This window comes from Camarhynchus parvulus, chromosome 5 (assembly GCF_901933205.1).
Source record: "Camarhynchus parvulus chromosome 5, STF_HiC, whole genome shotgun sequence".
NCBI classification, from domain to species: domain Eukaryota; kingdom Metazoa; phylum Chordata; class Aves; order Passeriformes; family Thraupidae; genus Camarhynchus; species Camarhynchus parvulus.
Genome location: NC_044575.1, coordinates 23,424,879 through 23,447,864, shown reverse-complemented (window position 1 = coordinate 23,447,864; position 22,986 = coordinate 23,424,879). Strand labels below are relative to the sequence as shown.

General features: G+C 47.7%; 1 protein-coding gene across 3 annotated transcripts in view; it reads left to right on the top strand.

Moving 5' to 3' along the window:
- CREB3L1 (cAMP responsive element binding protein 3 like 1) overlaps nt 1-21,653 on the top strand; it is a 45,308-nt gene extending 23,655 nt beyond the window's left edge. The window contains exons 2-12 of one of the 3 annotated variants that reach the window (XM_030949114.1): nt 438-666; nt 5,381-5,541; nt 7,101-7,179; nt 8,096-8,253; nt 8,857-9,006; nt 9,768-9,826; nt 11,633-11,701; nt 14,018-14,117; nt 18,152-18,272; nt 18,723-18,966; nt 19,374-21,653. In XM_030949114.1, coding sequence (XP_030804974.1) covers nt 438-666; nt 5,381-5,541; nt 7,101-7,179; nt 8,096-8,253; nt 8,857-9,006; nt 9,768-9,826; nt 11,633-11,701; nt 14,018-14,117; nt 18,152-18,272; nt 18,723-18,966; nt 19,374-19,410 — 1,407 coding nt within the window. In that variant the 3' untranslated portion in view covers nt 19,411-21,653. Of the gene's footprint in view, nt 1-437; nt 667-5,380; nt 5,542-7,100; nt 7,180-8,092; nt 8,254-8,856; nt 9,007-9,767; nt 9,827-11,632; nt 11,702-14,017; nt 14,118-18,151; nt 18,273-18,722; nt 18,967-19,373 lie in introns of all 3 variants that reach the window. The other 2 variants (XM_030949115.1, XM_030949113.1) reach the window with 2 other exon arrangements.
- The last annotated feature ends 1,333 nt before the right edge of the window (nt 21,654-22,986 follow it).

Here is a 22,986-nt window from a genome sequence, read left to right as displayed (position 1 = left end):
TTGATATTCTCTGGGGCATCAATGTGCCTATTGCTGCTGGCAGAGAACATGAAAAAGTGTCTGTCACTAAGGACAGGTGCTGAAGACCATGACTTTGTGCCACACTTACATTTTATCGTCACAGGAATCTCTTTCTTGTATTCTATTCGTTTTGTTGTCACAGTGAGATCATGTTTATAAGACACAGATAGATACTCACAAAGGAAGGGGGAGATAAGATGATGTAGAAAAGTTTCATGAGTGTTTGTGGCATACATAAACATGCAGTGATGTACAGCACAACATCCCTTTCTATCTTAATTCGAGGTGTTTTTGTCAGACTGATGGAGGTGAGGAATAGGAACTGATGCTGAGGTTTGACTCTCAGTGAGGAGGAAGGCTCTCAGATCCCTCTTGGAGTTGACACTAATGCTCTTTCTCCCTTTGTCTTTCCTCAGCATTTCTCAGAGAACCTGGATCACTTCTCTGACAACATGGAGGATTTCTCCAATGACCTCTTCAGCAGCTTCTTCGATGACCCAGTACTGTCTGAGAAGAACCCTCTGCTGGACATGGACCTGGATCCACCCACTCCAGGCATCCAGGCAGAGCACAGCTATTCCCTCAGTGGAGACTCTGCTCCCCAGAGCCCCCTTGTGCCTGTCAAGACTGAAGATAATGCTAATGGTGAGCGCGAGATGTGCACACTGCTCTGCTTTGGGCACCTCTGTTAGCAGAGGCTCATCCTGGCTTTCATATATATAAGGACAAACTGGCTATTCCTTGGACTTGCACATGTCAAATATGGGGAAGAATTTGATTTGCTGTTGTCAAATACAGCCACATTTTCCCCTTCCATTTGTGCTGGGATAGTCACATTACTCCTTTGCTGGGCTTAGTGTTATTTACGAGGATGGTAATTGGCTGTGGCTTAGTGTGCTGCCAGCTTCTGACAAGCAACAGGCAATGTCTTTTTAGGACCCTGCAAACTTGGGTGTGGATGCCCTAGATCCAGCTCCGTTTTGGCATCAGGCAGCAGGGTTTTGGCTTGCACATAGGAAGCATGAGTCTCTGGCTGCAACCAGTGCTGGTACATGTGGAAAGCTAAGTGGCTTCTTTACCAGCAGATCTTTTAGCAGGAGACAGAGGGGAACAGTCATTTCAAAACTTATTTTTAAAACAATTCATTTCAGGATAATTTATGATGGCTGGGTATTTTTAGAGCTATCCTTGCAGAGAGTCCTGTAATTTGTGGGATTGTGTGGGTGTCCCAACAGCTGATGGACACCAGGCTGCCTGAAAAAGCAGTGGCACAGGCTCAGTTTACACAGAAGACAGCTATTCCTTTGAGCAACAGTGAGACCTGGGACAGAGGCTTCCTCTCATGACTAGAATGATCCCAGCTTTCTGGTACAAATGCCAAGGCAGAAGGAGAGAAGGCTGGCATCTGCTACCTCTTTGGTCCTTGAAAAGGCACAACCATCTGCCACATTCCTTAGGGGCATCTCAGAGAGATGCTGGGAGAGAGGTTTATGGCAGGCCAAGCAACTCTGCCTTAGTACCAAAAAAAAGCTTTCAATTTGCATTTCTTTTTCCTTAGTTTTAACCCCAGTACAGTCTTGGAGGGGGCAGCTAACAAAAAAACCCCAAACCATCATGAACAAATAAACACAACTTTCTTTTGCCCCTGAAAATGAATAGGAGGAGATAAGAATGAGAGAAGCCAAAAGAATGCATTTGTAGAAAGCAGTGAGATGAAGACTGCCAGCATGAAGCTATCTCCAGAACTCCTTTCTGAGACACTCAGCACCACTTCTCCTTCTCTCCACTGTGTCTATACATCCCCTTCATTCAGCTGTTATGTCTCAAAGGCAAGACTATAACTCTTGAATGGAGTGTGACATTGATCCTTGAGCAGAGGCCAGCATAGGGTGTACAGTGCATAACCCAGGAGAGTTTGAGATGGACCTGCTCTCTGAGAGTGCAGGTCAGTTTTATAAGGGAGTAAGGCCTAGCATTATGATGGCAGGCATAGGAGTATCCATGCACCCAGTGCTGCAGCTAGATAATTCAGCTCATCTTTCCAGGGCTTTTTTGGCTCATAATTGCATGTGAGTCATATTCTAGTGAAACCCTGAGTCAGGTCCAGTATTTGCAGCACTGTGCAGTCCTTTTGGCACCGCTTCATCCAGTCTCAGTCCTTTTAGACATTCAGTTCCAATTAATTACCCAGAAATGGTTTTTCTTTAACATTAAGCAAGCTCTGCTCAGTCTGCAGAGCTCCTCAGGAATGCCCCTGCTCTGTCTAGGCTTGGGGCTGGCTGAGGCTTGCTTTTTATCAGCTTTCTCGCAGCTTTTCTGCAGATCTCCAAAACTCTTCCAAATCCTGCCCCTTCCCACATGGTTCCCACTAACACAGGCCAGTTAGGGCAAGCCACTGGGTGCATTGTGACCCTGCTTATCAGTGGAGTCTGCTTTCCAGATGGCTTGTGCATACTGATTGGCTGCTTCATCCCTCAGTACCAGCCCTGAGTTTTGCAGGGTGTGATTTGATGCCAGGAGCAGGGAGAGCCAGGGTTGTGCAGAACAGCAAGCACTGGACCAGCCTCGGTTTAGTGCCTGCTCTCCTGCACAGATCCTGCTTTCTCACTGCTCTTTGCCTCACGTCCTGAACCCTGGGCAGCTACAGATATCTCTCAGCCATATTTCTTCCCAGTAGGTACAGAACATCTACAGAATATCTAAAGCAGAGGAATGTCTTGGCATGCCTCATCCACCAACATACAGTGAAATCTGCAGTGTTACAGTGTTACCTCTGAAACATCCTCTCAGGCAGCAGAACCTAGATGCCTCTGCAAAAGATGCCTACTCCTCAGTCCCTCATTGACCCTCTGATGGCTTATTTGTCTCTGATTCTGTAACCCAATCACTCCCCAGAAGAATCTCCGAGGGTGGGAAAGAGACCAGGGTCAGAATGTAGACAGGAAATGGGAGGACAGCACATACTTATTTGGGTGTCTGCTCCTTGGCCTGTCTGGACTGACAGCACTGGGGGCTGCTCTCTCACTGAGTCAAGTCTGGTCAGGGAGAGCCCTTGGTGGTCTGCTCTCCCTTGTCTGATAACTTGCTTCAGCAGCAGCCCTCACAGAAAGATACCCCACACATCTGAGAAAAAGCGAAATGCAGATCTTTGCAACAAAAAGGATGAGGAGGAAAAGGCTTCAAATGACAGTAAGGAACTTCAGAGTAGTCAGTAGGCAAAATGTTCCCATAGTGGGCATAACAAAACCACAGAAGAGTTTAAATGGAGGATGCTGTGAACTCTTCAACACTTTTCAAAGGGGTAGGTTCAAGTGAATCATCTATCAGGGCTGACATAGGTTTAGTTGAACTTGCCTAGAGCAGTAGGATAGACTGAAAGATCTCTCAGGGTCCCTCATTTCTGTGAAAGGCAGAAGTCAGCCCAAATTTTCTGGATACAAACACTTGTGGCTGTGTGACACTTTGCCTCCTTCCATCAGAAGGGATTTGTCTGCATACCAGGGTAACTAGGACTTCACTACTTGCTGTGGGTTCAGTGTCCTTAGCAGGACAGAGAAAACACAATCCACTCTGTGTCTGCCCAGTAGGCTCTGTGTTGTCTCAGCTGTACAGTGCACCCCTGCCTGAGATGCTGCCTGATGACATTGACCCTGCTGCATTGTGGGAAATTCTAGAAAGCAATCCAGCAGCACTGAGAGCAGCACACCCAGCTGAGACACACACGCAGCAGCCACAGGAGCTGCCTCTGTGCTTGACAACGTCCAGTCGCAGAGGCAGCTGGAAGGAATGAACATCTGCTAGAGAGACGTGCTAGGCAGAAATAAGAGGTGCTAGACCAAAGTCAGGAAAACAACATATTCCACTGGCAAGGCCAACACTGTGTTATCATATATAATTCTTGTCTGGGCTTTAACACCACTCTGTCCAAGCAAAGGCCAGAGGCAGGATTCTGCCCTGGCCTCTCCTGAAAACAGAGGCTGAGTAGGGCAAAGACAATGTTAACATATCTTTAAGTTAGATCAGATGGCACCTCCCATGTGAACGGCTGCTTGTTTGTACTCTTCTTTGTGCAGGCTTTTCTGGAGCAGAGAAAGACCTTTCTCCCTCTCTCTTCTTGCCAGGACATCTTCTGGGCTGAGGCCTGCACTCCGGAACTGCTCTGGGCAGCAGACAGCTAGGCAACATCCCTGGGCCTGACTGAGAGTGTTGCATGCAGAGAGCAGTGCAGAGAGATTAGAGAGTGAGTCAGACTGTGGCCTTGTGGAGGCAACTGGAGCTCTCTCTGGTGACACACTTAGCAATAGTCTGTCCTATGTCAAGCCAAATGTATTTTTACTTGTCAGATAATGGGAATGGATGAGGATTAGGAAGGAGGGTGCAAGGCTGCAGGCTGTCTGGGAGTAGCCTTTTGGCACACTGAAGTATTTGTAGAACAAAGACCAAAACTTTAGAGCAGAGCCCAGATAGCTCTCCTGCCTAGCAGTCCTTTTCCCATCTGATCTGCAGTTTATCTGGGATCTCTACTTCCAATGGCAAGCCAGGCTCACACCACAGATGTGCATGGGACAGAGCAGGCAGGAGGCAAGGGGAGCATGTCCCCATGGCTCCATTCAGTTCTCTTCAGACATTCCCTTTCCCTCACTGGTGCTTCTTGTCCCTGCCAGCAATGGCAGCAGGGTACAGCTGTGGACAGCAGTCCCCTGAGCAGCTCAGGGTAGAGAAGAGAGTCTCAGAGGTGAGACTGAGGGGAGCAGCTGTGGAAGCAGCCTCACAAGCAGGTCTGCAGTGGGCTTCCTTCCACAGAAATGAACCTTCCTCCTCTTCTGTCATGCACCAAAGCCCTGGTACATGGCACAACATCATCAGGCGGCCAAAGCAGCACTGTCAGCCTTTCACTGTCATCATGCTTGCTCTCTCACCAGCTTTCCAGCACAGAGATGGTGCTATTCTTGGTAAATCACCTGGCAGACCTGTGATGCTGGCCGTGCTGCCTAAGGAGCAACAGCCCAGCATCCTCCTCTCACTGAGCCCTAAATATAAATAAGATCCAGAGGATGAGACCTAGACATTACTGGGGGAAGAAACCCTGCAACTGTCCTCCAGAGCTTGGGCTGTACAGTCAGACCCCAGCAGAGACACAATTCCTCTATCTCTGTCCTGTCTGCTCCCCACACACTGAGGAGGACACACTGGGGGTTCATTCCCTTTTGTACTCTGTGTTGTGGGCCTGCACATGCTTGTGTGGTGACAGTGCTGAACTTGGAGAGGCAGCCTCCTCAGTCAGAGGAAGCTGTCTGCATGGCTTCTTTTCTCCTTGCCCTCTTGCTGGAGTTTGACTCTCATGTTGTGCATGTTTCAGAGCTGGAGAATGGAGTGTGGTCCCTGGGGCCCAAACTATGCTCCATCATGGTGAAACAGGAACAGAACCTGCCTCTAGACCTGCCTGAGTCCCAGCTACCTGCCAGCTCCATACCAGTGCTGAACCTCAACCCTCTGCAGAGACTGCCACTCCCCGAGGAGGTGAGCCCATCTAAGATCTGTCGGGAACCTGGGCTCTCACACAGCAGCACCCCTGGTAGTGCAGACGCAGACATGTGTCTGCAGGGTCCTGCAAGGTGATTTAGCTACTGAACAGACAGGAGAAGATGTTACAAAGCCCAGACACTGTATTATTTGTCATTCTCCTCTTGAAATGGCAGCACAGAAGGCTTTACAATCTTGGTTAAATATAAGCATATTTCCTTGGCACAAAAGCCAAAAGCTTTAAGCTTGCACCTACTGGACATCTGCCCCCTCCAATATGCCAATATTTCTGTAGCCACTCTTGGCTTATTTTCATTTTTCAGAGAACAGTGTCAATTAATGTGATGCCAGTGACCTCACTATTCCTCCATATAGACCCCTGCTCTGCCACTGTCTTTTTCATGGCTTTGGACTTGTCACATGGCCTCTCACTCTTTGTAGCTGCTCACTGGAAATGTTGGTCCCACTCCAGGTCCTGCTTACTTTTTCCTATGAAGCAGCAGGATTTATTATTTCTGTGTAACAAGGGGCCAACTCTTTTGGTCATATCTAGGTTCTTAAGAAGTCTGTTTGTCTGAAGGAGGTTCACTTTATGCCACTGGTATGTGGGTGTAAGTTGAGGGCTTAGTTCAGCTGGCCTTGAGTCCAGCTGTGTTGGATGAGAAGGTCTGACCAGTCTTACACAGACCTTGCCTATCTCGTAGCAGCTCAGTAGATAACAGTAGAGCATCTCTGGGGTTCACTTCCTTTTTTCACTCATGTTGAACATCTTCCTATTTAAACAACCATCCAAAACAAATGGGTTCTTCCAGCCAAAACTGTGCACAAACTTCCTCTATTATTTACACAGCTTGAACTTGCTGTGCCCTCCAATCTCTGCTGTGTATGCTCAGCAGCCATACCATGGTGCACTCTCAGCTGTGTTTACAGTCTGGAGGAGTTTGCAATGTGCCTGTTTAGTGTAAAAACTCCACCCTATGGTGGGCTGGGGGCTGGTAAGCCAGGAGGCTGAGGGGCAGGATAACACAGACGGGAGTAAATCTCTTTATTCAGCTCTCAGTCCCCTCCAGTTGGAAACAGTTGCCCAGTGGCCCTGGTGAAAGTCACACCGACAGGACAGCATGGTTGTTCTGTTTCTGTACAACCTCTATACTCCCATTTATAATGAAGGCAGATCAAAGAAGGACTTCCCATGGTCACGCAGGGGTTGGTTTAAATTAGCCCATCTGGGTCTATCAAAGGAAGAATTGCCAAGAATAAAGGTCATCTCCCTTTTGGAGATACTCAGCTCAGTGCATTGCTTGGCAGCACATCCATCTTCCAGTGCCACTTCCTCTGTAAATGCGTTTGCACTCTGTGTGCCCAGCAACTGAGACTTCAGGGGCTTATGTCTGAACTCTTGGTTTCCTCCATGGTGAGAGGCTCCTCTGGGGCAGAGCTGTGAGATGGGGCAGGACAGGCAGCAGGGGACCAGTGGCTATGGACAGAACTGGTGGGAGCCTTCTGAGCAGGGGATGTGGCAGTGGCCAAGAGCTCTTCCTGCTTCTCTTCCACAGGTTCCTATACAAATGACTCCAGCACCTGTGATCAAAGCTGAACCCAAAGAGGTGAACCAGTTTCTAAATGTACCTACAGGTAAGAAGATAGAATTTCCTGGTCAACTATATTACTCAGCTAGAGATTGTTATTATACAGGGCAGAAAGACAACACTTTAAGGCAGAGCTGTGCATATAAGGCAGCACTGGGGCAGAGAACACCAGAAGAGTGGGCACTGCACTCTTTTAACTCAGATCAGTGTCTGCATCAGGAGCCGTAAACAAAATTGTTCAAACAGGGACTCCCAGGCAAAACAGGCTACTTCAGAGTTGGAAATATGCAAGAGTGCCTTTAAAATCCTCAGAGAGACTGTAGAGCTATCCAAAAATAACCATATGAAAGTCAGGAAATTCAGGATCCAGTTTAATTTGAAAAAAACCCAAGCATCTGAAAATCTGCCGATGCACAAATGAAAGCACTATGGGAACTCCCACTGCCGCAGAGAGACATTCCTTAGGCATATTCCCACCTCCATTAAGGCCCCTAGGGCTCTCCAGTACAAAGTGGGGACAGTTTTCAAGTGCTTGGAAACCAACTGAGTGACCGGAGCTCCGTTGGATCAAGTGTGCTGGCAAGTGTGTGAGCCCTGCAGTGCTTTTGGAAGAGCTTTGCTCTCACAGAGCTTCCTGTACTTGTGAACAGGCTATGGAGCAAAAACATCACAGGCTTTTTACTTCTTTTTGGTTGACACTGGAGCACCTTATTGCTTTATAAATACCTTCAGTTCCTTGGCAAAGCCCTGCCAGCTCCTCTGCAGTTCCTAGTTTAGCACATTTGAGGTCAGTCTAACCTCTGTCTTGGGCAGTGCTCAGTCAAGCCTTTTTCTCAGGCTCACCCCATCTTGCGGAATTCATCATCCTCTCTTTTCAGCCCTGTGTTATGGCAGGGGGCATAACCCCTGTACCAACAGGCTGACATGAGAGCCATTGACTTGATCTCCTTATTCCTCAGTAGATGACCTGGTGCAGATGCCTCCAACTCCACCCAGCAGCCATGGCAGTGACAGTGACGGATCTCAGAGCCCTCGGTCCCTGCCTCCCTCCAGCCCAGCCCGGCCTGCTGCTCGCTCTTCTACTGCCATCTCCTCCTCACCTCTCCTCACAGCACCACATGTAAGGAGGCAACAGGGCTGGGACACAGGGCTCCTTGCTACACAGAGGGGTTTGTAGGATTTCCAGGGCTTTTGTGGAGGTTCCTGCCCTTGCTAAGGTCTCCAAGCTGAAATGCTCTGTCAAGGCAATGTGATGTCTTAGCACAAGGATAAATGCTCACGGGAGTGAGAAGAGGCACAATGAATCTTGCATATCTACCAGCAGCTACCTTGTTTTTGCAGGTCCTGTCTTTCATCCATACTTTGGGAAGTGGCCTATGCACTAACAGGACTTTCTGAGAAGGCTAATGAGAGAGAGGAATTACTGAGAATTCCAGTAACCAGACCACTTTAACTGTTGCCCAGAAGTTTGTTGGCAAGGTCCTGCAGTGCAAGTGTGTAGCCAGCCTCACTGTGAAGGAACAAGATGCCCTCATCTTGAGCTGTGCCCCCAGATCAGGTTGAGAGTAGGAAAGAGCACTTCCCTGCACCTGTTTGGTGTCAGTGGGCAGCAGTGTATTCTATTCTGATGTGTACAGCCTCTGGCTGCTCTGCAGGGCTTTAAGGAGGATCACTGGAGTAGAGCTCCTTGCTGACACTGATGAATGATCTCTGTGTGTTTCAGAAGTTACAAGGAACCTCTGGCCCACTGCTCTTGACTGAAGAGGAGAAGCGCACCTTGATTGCAGAGGGTTATCCCATTCCTACCAAGCTGCCCCTCACCAAAGCAGAGGAGAAAGCACTGAAGAGGGTCAGGAGGAAAATCAAGAACAAGGTGACTACAAAAAATGTAATCATTCAGTTCCCATGATTCCAGAGCATCTTCAGCTGACCACTGCTGTAGTTACCCTCACCTCCTCAGTGCCACGGCAGCTCAGAAAAAGTGGGATCATGCCTTTGGTACACTAGCATGAGCCTCCCAACCCACAAAAATGGTGCCAAAGGGCATCTCTGCTTGCATGCTTTGCATACAGCCATACCTGGGAAGTGTGGCCTCCAGCACAGCTCCTGGGAGTGTGTGGTGTGGGATAGGGTCCACAAATCAGACACACTGGTCAGGTCAGGCCTTGTTGCTAGGACAGGGAAACCAAAGCCATTGCATGGTGCCGGACGGGTGATGCAGAGTGTTCACTAGCCAGGCAGAGACTGTGATACTTTAGACTGGGATTAGAAAGCATCCTGTGGGAGAAATGGTGAGACTGAACTAATCACCCGGTGACTCAGAAGTGGCCTGGGGCAGAATCAGCCCCAATGGCCACAGCGCATACACATGTGAGTCAGTGGAGTGGAATGCAGCCCTGAAGATGCTCTCAGCAGCGAGGGGCATAATGCAACAAATGGTTGCAGGTTACAAGTCAAGGAGGGCTACATACCTTCAGCATCAATCCCCCTCAGTTTTGGCCTAGAGATCAGCAGGAAGGCAACTCCCCATTTGCCTTTAGGGTGCTGTGTGTGCAGGAGACAGACAAGATGCATGAGCCACAAAAAAACATCCAGAGGCTTATGATACTGACTCCCCTCTGCCCCCCCTCACAGATCTCTGCTCAGGAGAGCCGCAGAAAGAAGAAAGAGTATGTGGAATGTCTAGAGAAAAAGTAAGTTTCTTCTTCTCAGTCTTACTTTGAAAAAAGGAATCCTGACCATGCACAGGCCGCCTTTCTAATGTTTTGTCTCTGAATTGCTCAAAAAATACAATTCCTTGCAAGGCTGGATGCCCAGGAGTTTGGTTTGGGATCTTGCCCCTACTCTCCTCCCTCCTAGAAATCCTCTTGCGGGATAAAGATTGGGCAGGAAATTTTGTGTTTCCAACTGCTTCATTTGGCTGGTCCCCTGCAAAAGACAGGCCATTTTGGCTGCCAACAAGGTGGGATTTTGGGTTTCCCCACTAGAAGGTGCCTCTATTTTGTCTGTCCCATAAGTGGCAAGCTGTTGGAGGGCAAAGATCATGGCTTTTTCCCCCTCTCTTCCTATGAAGTTGGACACACAAACACTTGACAGCAAGAAAAACCTTGCATTGCAGTTGTTCCCCACTCTCCCCCACTTCCACTCTGCATTAGCTTTGTTTTTCTCCTTGCAACCTTGTTTTTCTCCTATGTATGGCAGGCCTAACCCAGTCACATGACACTGACTGGGTAGAAAATAACTCCTATGCTAGCAACCCCTAATGCGCATTCCCAGGCAAAGAAGAATGCTGCAATCCAGGCACAAATTCATGTTTCTGTATAATTACTATCTTCTTCCCAGTTACTAACACCATCTGAGATCAGCAAGTGGAAAAAAACAACCCCCAAACCCAACTTTAATTAACTCTTCTCCCGGATGCTATTTATCTTCTCTAGTTGCACAGAAATGCTCAATTAAAGCAGATGATTCAAGGGGCCTCAGTGTGCATGAGTACGTCCAGGCACCAGAGCACGTCACCTCCAGCTAGTGTCCCATATGGGGACCTTCAAGCCGGGGCTGGGGAGCTGGCTGACCTCACTTAAAGGGCAGGTCCAGGGCGTTTGGTGCTGGGGCCTCCTCCCCAGATGTGGCTGTGGTGCCTGTATGTACTAAGCAGTTTGTTACGCTAGAGCATTGCTATGACAGATGGCTTTCAAACAATGCCAGGTTTAAATGTGAACCAAAAGCAGCATTCAGCGATTTTTTTTTTTAATAGAACATGTCTTTGGTCAGCTTGGCTTACTAAAAAGTGGTTTGTCAAAGCCTGTACTTGGGCCCTTCCCCATTCAATTTGACACTTTTGCTGGAAGCCCAGTTTTTGCACGGAACGCCTGGTTCAAAGGCTGTGCTGCAAACCTCCAGCAGGATCGGGCTGTGTCTCTCTCCGGCTTGCTTTTCTCCCGACCTGGAGGCACTCCTCTTCCCTTGTCCCAGCTGCAGCCCAGCCACTTTCCCGTCGGAAGATGTGGGAAGGAGCCTGCAGGTTCTCTGCTGCCCTCAAGTGCCTGCAGTCGGAGCTGGTCCAGTGTTTGCACAGAACAGCCTGGATTTCACAGCCAGGGTGCAGAGCCCAGGGCAGGTTCTCAGGGAGGGGTTTGACTTTGTTCCCCTCCTCCTTTTTCATGCTTCTTAGGGGGGTTTGGAAGTGATGGAAATGCCTGCATAACTTTGGATCTGTCCTGACTTGACCTGCCTGTAACCAGGTGCTACTATCTCTCCCAACCCTCCGAAGATGCTGAACTAGGAACTGTCACATGTAACTGTCCGCCTGCAGTCTTATCCCTGCTCTACTGGGGCTGGCAGCAGTCAGGTGGGACAAGTAACATTTGATTTCAGGACCATATCTGCAGGTGACAGATGAAGCCACTGAGCCTCCATGCCCCATGAAAAGCAAGAACTCCATTGTCTTAATCTCTCTGGCCTTTGTGACTAACTGGCTATGGGTTTTATTCCCATAGGGTAGAGACATATACAACAGAAAACAATGAACTCTGGAAAAAAGTGGAGACCTTAGAAAATGCAAACAGGTAAGAGGAGCTAGACTTGGCCCTCTGTGGGTAGGGCAGGGTGGGTAGGAAGGGAAGTCAGGAACACTGGAGCAGGGGGACAAGGAGAGAAAAGCAGGCTGCTCCAGCTCCTGCACGGTGCTGCTTGGCCAGGCGCTGCTTTTGAGCCCAGGACAGCAAGGAGGCAGCTGGATTTGGTTAGCGAGCCTGGAATGTTTGTGTTGGGACAAACTGCCAGGACACTCGGCAGCAAGGGGAGGGAGGGAGCGAAGGCATGTTTCCCATATCACTGCGTCCTTCTCCCTGCAATCCTTTGGGCTCATGCTGCCTTCTCCATTCCCCTCCAGGGCTCACTCTGTCTCCAGGGCAGATGCATTAATGGAGGCCCCCCACAGCAGCATCTCAGACCCACTGTTTCTGCTTTTGGGCTCTTCAGAGAAATAAAAGGCCCTGAGCATATTGTGGCTGTTTCAGGTTTCTCTTGAGAAAGCTGAACAGACTCGGTGAATACAGGGAAAGCCCATTCTTCTAATAAAAGTAGAGATCCTAACTCCCACCAAATCCAGGGCAATTCATTGTGCATGTGGTATTCCAGCCCTTTCTCAGCCTCTTTTGGGCAAAGCAAGGCCAAAGAATCTCTGTCTCATCTGCTGCTACTGCTCACCTGAAAGGAGCAAGCTTGTTCCCACAGCCCCAAAGTTCTAAAGTTCTCTCACCCAAGGTTCTGGGTTTCCTCACTCAAAGCTCTGGTGAGCACTTGTACTTCTTATTATGCAGGGCTGGCCCACCAATTACCAGGGGAATTTGTTTCCTTGGAAGCAAATAATGAAGATTTCCACCCTGCAGCGGGGAAGGGCAGCTGGAGCTAGAGGAGAGCCCAGCTCTGCTCCCTCTTACTGGGCACAACAGGTGTGAGCAAGGGCAGGGTAAACTGCAGGGGATGCTTGTCTGTATAGCTCCATTTTTATCAGCTCAAATTGCAGGGGAGAGCCACAGCCAGAGAGCCAGTTCCTCACCCACTCCTCAGCTGCTCTGTCAGCTCATGGAGGACTCCTAAGGGCTTCACTGCACCCCTTCTTCCCATCCACCACATGAGTGCAGTGGCCTTGGCTTCCAGGCCTAACACTGGAGCTGGGACTGGGGCTTGCCAGGCATGGTCTGGCTGAGGTGTGTGAGAGCCAGAGGTCTCCTGTCTGCCAGAGATACAGCTGCTTAGCTGCTGTCATGCAGCTAAGCACATCTTACCCCTGGCCTCTCTGGGAGTGTGGGCAGCCCTCCTGCTGAAAAAGTGTGAGCCCCACCCTGAAAAATGAGGACACTGTCCTAAAAGCCAAGAGATTTTAATTTTTCCCCTAAAATACACATTGTGTTCCTTCTAATTGGGTTTGGTTTTTGAGCACTGCCAGTGGGACACTCTGTGCTTCTCTCCCTCCACATGTACAGGGAGCAAAACAGGATTTGGAAAGGGATAAAGCTGGGAATCTCCTGCAGTCTCCTGGTTCCAGGACCTGGCATTTTATGAAAGCTCAAACATATTTGTGTAAAACAGTCAGTGCTCCCAGAGGGAAAGTCAGCAATAGTCTCCATTTCATAGTATGCAACTCTTGGGAACTGTGCACTCTGTAGTCTCCCTCATCCCAGATTCCTTCACCAGCTCAGTGAAGGGCTCAGTAGCTCTTGGTAACACCTACCACTGTTTTGTATTGTGTGTGCAGATGCCCATGAACAGTTAAATGGGGCAGAGAGACCTTAGCATGTGTTCCAACCAGGGCAGTCAGAGAATTAATTAATTGCTGAACTCAAGATTTGGCTTTGCCTACATTCCTCTGCAGAATTTGCCAAGACTGAAGAAGCTCAAGGGGATCACAACTGTTTCTTATTTCTCTCTCCACCACAGTTTGGGGCACAAGTTGAACTTCAGAGTACGTGTCTCTGAATGAAGTGGGAGCAGGCAAGCCTGTGTGAAAGGTCTGACCTGTCTACAAAGTTCAGCCTCCATGCCAGAGCTTGGTTTTCATGGTATGCTGGCTCTCCACTGCTCTGGGAATTGACTGGCTGGGCTTTCAGGCACCCAGGAGCCCTAAATAATAGTCATTCATAATGGTGGGTAGGTGCAGTGAAGGTGGTGGTGGATCCACTGATAAGACCGTTTTTTGTTTCTTGTTTCCCAAGCCTGTTTGGTCAGAGAACTTAAGCAATATACAGCAAAGGGGAGATACCTGTTTTCACAAGAAGGGAAAACCAAGGTACAATGTGAAGCAGGTAGTGGTATTCTTGACTCACTTACTGGCTTCTACCTCCTTATTAAGTTTTGATATGCATTGTTTCCTATCACAGGACTCTGCTCCAGCAGTTACAGAAGCTTCAGGCTCTGGTAGCTGGGAAAGTCTCCAGACCTTATAAAATGGCTTCCACGCAGACTGGGACCTGTCTAATGGTATAAGCTTCATTTCCATCTTCCTTATTGGCCATGCTTCTTCAGACAGCTTTGTTGATTGCCTGTCTCTGCCCTCTTCCCTGCTGTCCAGCTCTGTTGTCAGTTACATCTGCTCTTTCCTTTTGTTTTATAGTCACCAGAGCTGGGCCCTGTGTCATACATACATCAGTTGTTTATGCAACAACATTAGAATAATTCCTGCATTTTCACTACCTTCTTCTTTGGGCAAAAAAGCACTTTGTTTGCTTTTCATTAGCTATTAGCCATTCAGCAAAAATCTTCAATGAGATTCCATTGTTAATGGGCAGAGTTTTCTTTTGCTGAGCTGGTAATGCTTAATGTTTAACTCAGCAGGGCAGATGAACACTCCAAGTATTCATCCCAGTGGGCATTACCTTGTGTTTATCAGCAAGAAATGGCATCTGTTCTTGATATGCCTGCACATAGGCTTTGTTAAATCCATCTGGAATTCTCTTTGTCCTTTTGACTAACCATAATAATTCAGGGTTGTCTGTTGTTTTGGTAATCCCCATTTGCCTCATCGTGGAGGATCATGGTTAATAAATATTGGCTTCATTGAGGAGTTTTAGAGCATTCCAGTGTGTAGCCATAAATAGAACAAATTGCTTAATCTTCATATCTTTTTTTTTCTGGGGAAAATTTATGGTCCATAGTAAAAATATAATCTTCACCCCTGTGATGTCTTTGTAGGATTGTCATAGTAGCTGCTTGTGACAAATTTGTCAGTTAGTTATCTATATCTTGTTATCACTTCTGTACTGTTAGCAGTCACAAAATACAAACAGATGGTGAGGTACTTGCCCCACTTTCTCAGCATCCTCAGTGTCCTGAGGGATTGTTTTTTGGTCCTGGTTCAATGAGTTTCCTTGGTTCCAGGGCCCCTGCTCTGTAATTTCAAGCACTTTCTCCTTTCAAAATCTGCTCAACCTTTTGCTACTCTTTGCTGCCCCCTTGTCAGACCAGATTTTAATGACTGTCTTTTTTTGTCCCTGCTCTCTGTCTTCATTCCCAAGTTCTTTCCACATTTTTGGGTGTGACCCAGCTGAGCCCAGTGACTCATTGCTCCTTAATGCAGCAGCTCATCAGAGCACCCCTGGCTCCAACAATTCTTCAATGCTACTACCTGGAATAAACAATTTTAGAAGAGGTGCCTTGCAGACAACCCCTGTGCTAAAGGCTGATATAATATCTAATTTAGCTTCCCAACAATGTCCTGTGTCTCCTTGCTGTTCCCTTTGTTGCAGGCATCCCAGCCCACACACCCACTCTGACTTCCTAGCTTTGAAGCATTCCAAGAATTTGTAATTTGCTTTTCTATCTTTGACCAGTTCCTTTCATAAGCCTCTGAGTTCTCATTTTCCATTTTTAAATACAGCATTCCTTATCATGACAGATATGTAGAATCATTGTGTCTTGCAGCATGGGAGTGGAGCAGGCCACCCTTCTTCTTTAGCCCTGTGTCATTGCTCCTGAATATTTGTACTGCCACTCCTTGAAGGCCTCCAGTGGTGAGCAGTCCTCAGCCTCTCAGGCAAACCATTCCAGTGCTATGTTATCTTTCCCAGATAAAGCTTTCTTGCTATCTCATCTCAATCTTCCTTCCAGCAGCTTAAGCCTATTAGAACTTCTTCTGCCCATTGTGAGCAATATCTGTTTATTCTCCCTTTGGGCAGCTGCATTTTATATATTTGAAAACTCTTGTTTTTGAGCAACTCCCTTCAGTCTGGTCTGCTAAATCACCATGATTTCTTCAGTTTTCCCTCGAAGGCTGAGTTACTGAATCACTGATTGTTCCCAGAGCTATATTCCAGATTTTCTCCAATGGCCCTGCATCTTCTTGGAAGTATAGGGCCTAAAGCTGGGCATAGTGTTCCACCTGAAGGCCAGTACAAATCCACCAGAAAGCCTGTTCATAATGCTTGGGCTGAGACTTGCCCTTTGCAAAGTAACACTGGCCTGGACCCGTCTTATGCATCAGTTTAACTCCCAGAGCCTCTTCTGTAGGACAGCTGAAACACATAGCCACTGATGTATTTCCTCTGTTAATCACTCCTGCCACCTCAGAGCTCTCAGCACGTTTCCACAATTGTCTGTATATATCTTCCCACTGTTCTCTTGGACCATTTCTTCCCATGGTCAAGATCATTTCAAATTTGAATACTGACCAAAAGCCAGTCTGCTTGTAGTCTCTCCCATCTGCAGATTTGATACAGTCCATCATTTAAGTCAAGCTTAAAAACACTGAATCTTGCCAGATCTGTAACAGATCTCTCTGCTACTCCATCTGCTACTTCCTCACAGTTTAACAGTGAACCTTTGATAAATACACTCTCAGTATGTCTTTTATTTTATTATTAATTTTGCCTTCACCTTTCCAAATGGTTTTGCAGTAGTCTTCTCTAGGTTAATTTCCCTCAATGTTAGGAGGTCAAATAATAAGATGGTCAAAAGCTGTGACATAAATGTTACTCCAAATCAAGGCAAGAGTTACTGTTTTGAACTGTTATAGAGTTTGAACTAGGTCTGAATCAGAGCATCAGAGTTAACCTGAAACAAAACAGTAAAAACAGTGCTGTTTTGCAAAACCCCAGCTGAAAGCCATGTTAAAGCAAGATGTTAAGTATACTGCTCTTTCTCAGCCCAAAAAGCCTGGGTTTTTTTAGAAGGAAAGAACAGACTTTACAGGGCTGGCTCCCTTTTCTCCAAGTTGTGTGTTTGGCTGTGATAATTCCAAGCAACATCCATTCAGAATTTATTTTTTCCTCTGTTTTTGTTGAATAAGTATTCTAAATTCATGTGCCTGATATGACACACTTAGCATCTATGCTGCCTTCATTTAATGTCCTTACTTTAAAGCCAGCCATGAGGAGTCTGGATAATTAAAATCTTTCTTTATATAACATAGTATCCCCATGTTTCTATTTCATCTTCCACATTTCCTGGAATCCACTGGTGGTCAAAATTAACTTGATGTACCAGCTTCTGTGCATTACTTAGGCACGGGTATTCTAAAATAGGTGACTTCTGAAAAGCAGTCAAGCAATTGCTGGCTGTCCCCACAGGCATCCACCCAGATCAAATTTGCTAGTTTATACATAGGTAGTAGAAATCACCAACAGATGCATTGCCTCTTTGGCTGCTCAGTTTGAGCACTGAGCTGGCAGCAGGTAGTTACAGACCATGCATGGTGCATGAGTGTTCAGTAATTTGGCTCTGTACATTTCCCATATGTGCCTTCTTGCTCTGTGCTGGCACTTCCCTAAGCTCTATCGAGTCCCTTATGATCAGCACTGGCATTTCACTCTGAAGCTTCACTGTTACGGCAGAATTTCCAGATAGCTCCAAACCTACCTGAGGGATTTCAGGGGAGATTTCATGTACCTTTCTCCTGTTATCACTGCCTAGTAGCTCTGACTGCTCTGCTTGATAACAGAAGGCACAGACACATGGTCCTGCATACCTACCCATCAAGCATAAATTTAACCTTTCCTAGAATTCTGCATCTTTACTATCAGGTATTAGGCAACTGCAGTTCTGCTGTCATTTCTGTCCTTGCATGGATAGTAGCTTCACTTTGCTCTGTGTGTAGTACCTCACAGATTTCTCCCAGTGGTCTTGCTTTCTTTACAGCTCACAACAGGTCCTGCTAAGCCAATGGTCAGGTTCCATTTGGTCCAGGCAAAGTTTGTCGCTTCTGTTGAGTCTCCCTTTTTTCAGCTTGTTTCTCAGCTATGCCTTCCACTATCTGTCCTCTTGCATGTCTCCTAGGACATGCAAGTTCTCACAATTGAACCAGAAATACTCCAAATAAAGCAACAAGAGGAAGTTTCTGGCTTCCCTTCTTGAATTTGCAACAGAGATTAGCACAGCAAGCCCCTTCCCTGTCTGGGGGACCACAGGTACCCAGTTGTCAGTCTGACCAGATCTTCTTACACAGCCTCATGTTGTTGTGCTGTGGGGGGAGTGTTTCTTCATGGCTAGTGGCACTGACTCTGTGCTGATCTCCTTTCTAGGTGCTGGCACTCTGCTTCGTTCTGATCCTGGGATCCCTGATGCCCTGTCTCCCTGAATTCTCTTCAGCATCACAGACCGTGAAAGCAACACCAGCACCAGACATTTACACAACTAGTAAGAGTGAGTCTAATGTGTTCCTCCATTTCAACTTGTCAAACCATTTCCAGCTCTTCTCTCAACACTCCCTGATCAGGCATAGCATCCTCACCTCTGTGCCTTCCCCATATGCTGGGACTGTGGCAAGGGAATTCTCCTAATCTGTTTGTGGTACAAACTCCATAACAGCTCCTTGTTGGGCCTGTTGTCATTCTATGCTAACCATTGTCCCAAAACATGACAAGTGTCAAAGGAAGGAGCATGAGGGAAAAGTCCCAGGACAGAATGGTTGTCTTCTGAAGAGGCTGTGTATCCAGGGGGGCATTTGCTTCATGAAGCTAGGGGGAGGAGGGTATCCTGCACAGTTCACATGGACAAGGCTGGGTGAGCATGTGCTGAAACCACAATCATGACCCACGCCCATTGCAAGAGATCTTGCCCTCATTGTTAACCAATGCTTTCCTTTTTTTCCAGTTCAGTCACGGAGCCTCCTTTTCTATGATGAGGGTGCTGGCTCCTTAGAAGAGAGCTATAGCTCCTTCCTAACCATGGACCATCCTGAGGGGTGGGAAGTCAAAAAAAGGCAGTCTGAAGAAGGAAGGCCTCATCTGGCCAGGACACATGAGACAGCTAAATATCTGAGCAAAACCCAGGGGGGTCCTGACGAGAACCAAACTGACCCAACTCTCAGCCACCTCAAAGAGCAGTTCCGTGAGAGGTAAGCAGGTGGGGCCACCTTCTGAGCCCAAAACTCAGCACAGTGTCTAGGGGTAAGCAGCAGGCACATCTGTACCCTCTGCTGCAAGCTGAAGACAGCTAAGCCACCCAGGACAGGCAATCAGCTTAGAGCCGTGGCTGGAGGAGGCCAGTGCTGGCAGGGAGCATAAGAACAAGTGCAACAAGTTCATTTTCTAGAGCAAAAGTTTGTCCATTAAGCAGTGTCCCACTTGCATAAAGATGTGGAAGGCTGGATGACTCATATGGTCCCAGGTTTGTGTTCCATTTAGTGCCCTGGGGAAGGAGTTCATCCTGGTCAGAGCAAACTAGCTGGGCACACAGAGAGGTGGATTTGCATAGGAGGCTACAATGAACCTTGACTGATGCCTTGTCTTTTCTTTTCCTCAGGGAGACAAGCTCCAGTGAGACAACTGAATTCTTGTAGCAGCTGCTGGACCTCAAGGCCTCATCTGTCTGATTGCAGGATTCCCTCCTCACCAAGCAACTGAGGGGACTTGGCAGGAGAGGACACTGCATTTAGACACTCCTAAACTGGCCTTGGGTTCAGCTCCTCCCCTTCCCCATTGTCCCCATTAGTGCTGATCTCTCTGAGGGGAGTCACAGGACTGCCAGAACCAGCAATAAGTGTCTGGAGAAGCCCTGAGACTCCCTCTTCTCTGGCCTTACCTCCTGCTTAAATGAGCACTACCCTATGGATGTGGGCTCACCTTGGAGAGGAGGGAGATCAGAGGAAGCCCATAAACTCTTCAGCTCACTCCCCAAAGCCTCCAGACCAAGGGGGCTGTCCCCACATGTGTAGGTCTTGGCTACATCAGATGCACCTGAAGGAGAGAGAAAGTGCTGGATTTACTGTCCTGCTGAGGGTTTTAGGAGTGGGTGATGCTGGTGCTGGAGAGATGGCTCTGGAGAGTTTGAGCTCATTCCTTGCCTTCCATATGTTAGTATATTTCTGCTTCCATTGAGAGAAAACCTAGTTCTTCCTTGCTCTAGTTTTCTCTTGATGGACATGCCTACGTAACTTCAACACCAACTATCTGCAAAGATCTGCACACAAACGGAGTAGGGGAGAGAGATCCCAGACAGATAAATCACCATAAAAATTAGCCAGCAGCTTCTGGGTAACCAGAGCTCTGAAAGAGAGAGCAATTTTCCCTCACAATCCACTTCTCCCCACCCTTAGCACCCCTGTTTTGGCAGGGGTGGTATTTTTCTTTCTGTTCCCAGCTTGGGCCCTACAGTGCAGTGCTAGCCAGGTCAGTGGTCTTCTCACTTTCCATTCTGCAAGCCTCCCCCTTTGAGAGTGAGTGAGAAAAACACATTCCCATAACCCAACCCCTATCCCAGCTCTCCATCCCTGAATCTGCTTCATGCCTAATGGGGTCTTAGGAACCACCAAGGAGAGCTCTACAACCCATTGGAGGGCTGTCAGATTAGCCATCATTCCCCTCACATCCTCTGTGTGCACAATAGTGTTGTGAAAGCCACTGAGGACATACTGGCATTTCTGGAGACAGGTACATCTGACAGGAAAGAGGTGGTATGTTGGAATTGGCCAGGGTCACCAAAGACATTTTTAGACCTCTTCTTTCTAAATGCTGACAGCAAAGATAGCAAACTCTTACCACACCACCTCTCAGGCCAGCCTTGCCAAGTTTGGTGTTGAAGTGATATCATCTCAAGCCTATGCCATTCTCTTTAGCACCCAGGCACCCATTTCTGACCCTTCTTCCTCTCCAGCAGAAGTCCTGCAAAAAGGCAGAAGTGTCTCCTCACTCCATTCCCTCAGCTGCCATTTGATGGAAGGACAATGTGGGACATGAGTGTCGGAGATCTGGGATGTGGCAGGTTGCCCCATGTGTAACACGGGAGTCCCTGTGCACTCTGCCAGGTCTCACAGCAGGCTCCTCTTCTGCTTGTTTCTCATCAAGCACCCTCGACTCACTCTGCACTGCCCCAGCCTCTCCTCTTCCCCCCAGACTGGGAGTGGAGAAGGCTCCCTTTAGAGGAAGGATGGGATGGCTCTTGCTCAAGGACTAAGAGGTGAGGGAAGAGCCCTCACATCCTTCTTTTCTCCCTATTGAAAATTGGTTTTGCCCCTCCAAGTAATTTAGGAAAATTTGGACACAGCTGGCTGCAATCATGCATGCATGGCCAGTGGGGTGATGAAGAGGAAGGCTTTCAGCATTGCTCTGCTCTGCCCACACTGGTCAGCAGATACCACTGCATTCCCCATTCTCCACCTCCACCCCAGCACAAAGAACCACTGCCGGGCCCAAGCACACCCTCCTCCACCCCAACACTTCCACTGAGCATGTCCCCATGCCTCCCGCTCCCACCGTTGTACAGAGATCAAGAGCAGAACTCGTTTGTACATAATGAAACTTATTTTGTATTATTGCCGATCCCTTAAGATATTGTATTTTGGAGACTCTGAGATCCTATTTTCAGTATTGTATTTTATTAAGAATTAGTGCGGGCTTGGCATCTATGAACTTCTTTCTTGTAGCAGCTCACTTTCCACTTATACTCCAGCAGCTGCTTCTTCCCTCTTAATTTTTTTTGTGGTTTTTGTTTTGTTTTGTTTTGTTTTCAAGCCACCCTTTCTCCTCCTTCTATCACTTGCTCTGCATTTGCTTTATGAAGCAAAATAAAAATAAAATAAAAAGATGCAGCATCAGCCCTGGGTTGACAGGTGCTTTCATTGAAGCATGGTTGTCACACCAGCCCACATCACAGCTCTTCACCTCCTGCTCCCTCTCCTGCTCCCTGGCCATGTGCAACTTGGTTCAGTACTGGGACTTCATGCTCCATGTCAGGGGCTAGAAACAAACTTGCATGTTTTATTTCCAGCAGCACTGTCATTGTAATTTCTTCTGCAGTTCTGAACAAGTCAGAACTCTTCTGCCTCAGTTTCTTTTCCCCCCTCGAAATACCACTATCATCTTCTTGGAAGGAGAAAGATCATGGAAGAAAGTACATGAGAAGCAAAGAGCTACTTCAATGAAGAGGCTGTGCAGGGGTCTGTACAACAAAGACATAGCTCATAGCATGATGTCCTATCCTGTCTGAACAAATACCTAAATCTTTTCATTAACTCTAAAAGCAGAGCAACTGCACTCAAATGGGGAACGACCTGGGTCCTGGCTGTCTGTCAGCCTGTACCTCTGACAGTCCATTTACACTTGCAAAAACGGATAGGTTTTGTCCTGATTGTGTGTGAAACACAAAGTAACAGGGTCTAGAAAACAAATTTTCATTTTCTAGCAAGCTTCAAGTGGGTTCATTAGAATTTGGCCATTGAAGCAAGTCCTTGGAGTCAGCCCTCCATGTCTGGAAGGCAGCCTAAACAGGAGTGCCTTTCAAAGATGCTATCCTCTGGCTGGGCTGGTAGAGCAGGACTGTGCCACAGCAGAATGTAAGGCTTGGGGCTTACAAAAGTCTCTTTCTGCAGATTATAATTTCTTTGTGGAGAGGAGTAAAGCTATTGCCTCGCTGTTTTGACTGAGCTGGCCATTGAACAGCATCTGGGAGAGACGGGAGCTCTCTCTTCTGAGCCAGGTCTGTACTACCAACAGGGAGTTTGATGTGTGATCCATGGCAGGTTAGTCTGACATGGTTTTGTAGACCCATGCAGAGCTCCCTTCCCCCTGCCCACCCACCAATGCAAGGAAATGCCTGACCTTGCCCTGCAGTTTCTTCCTGGGTCAGAACTAGTTGTGAGTTGAGAATCTGATGTTTTCCCTGCAGTACCTCATCCAAAAGCACCTCCTAACCCTGTGTCAGTATGATGCACCTTCCCCCACTATGGGGTGGGGCTGCTCCCTGCACTCATCAGATTTCACCCAGAGGAAGGGCTCAGCCCTGTTTTGCTCAGCCCTGTGAAACTTCACACAGCCCTTTGGGAATTGCCTTCCAGGGAGATTTTGGCCTGCACCCCTCATAGACACTCCAAAACAGATGCAAGAGGGAAGCTCTTAAAAGGATGAGTTTTCAGGCTTTG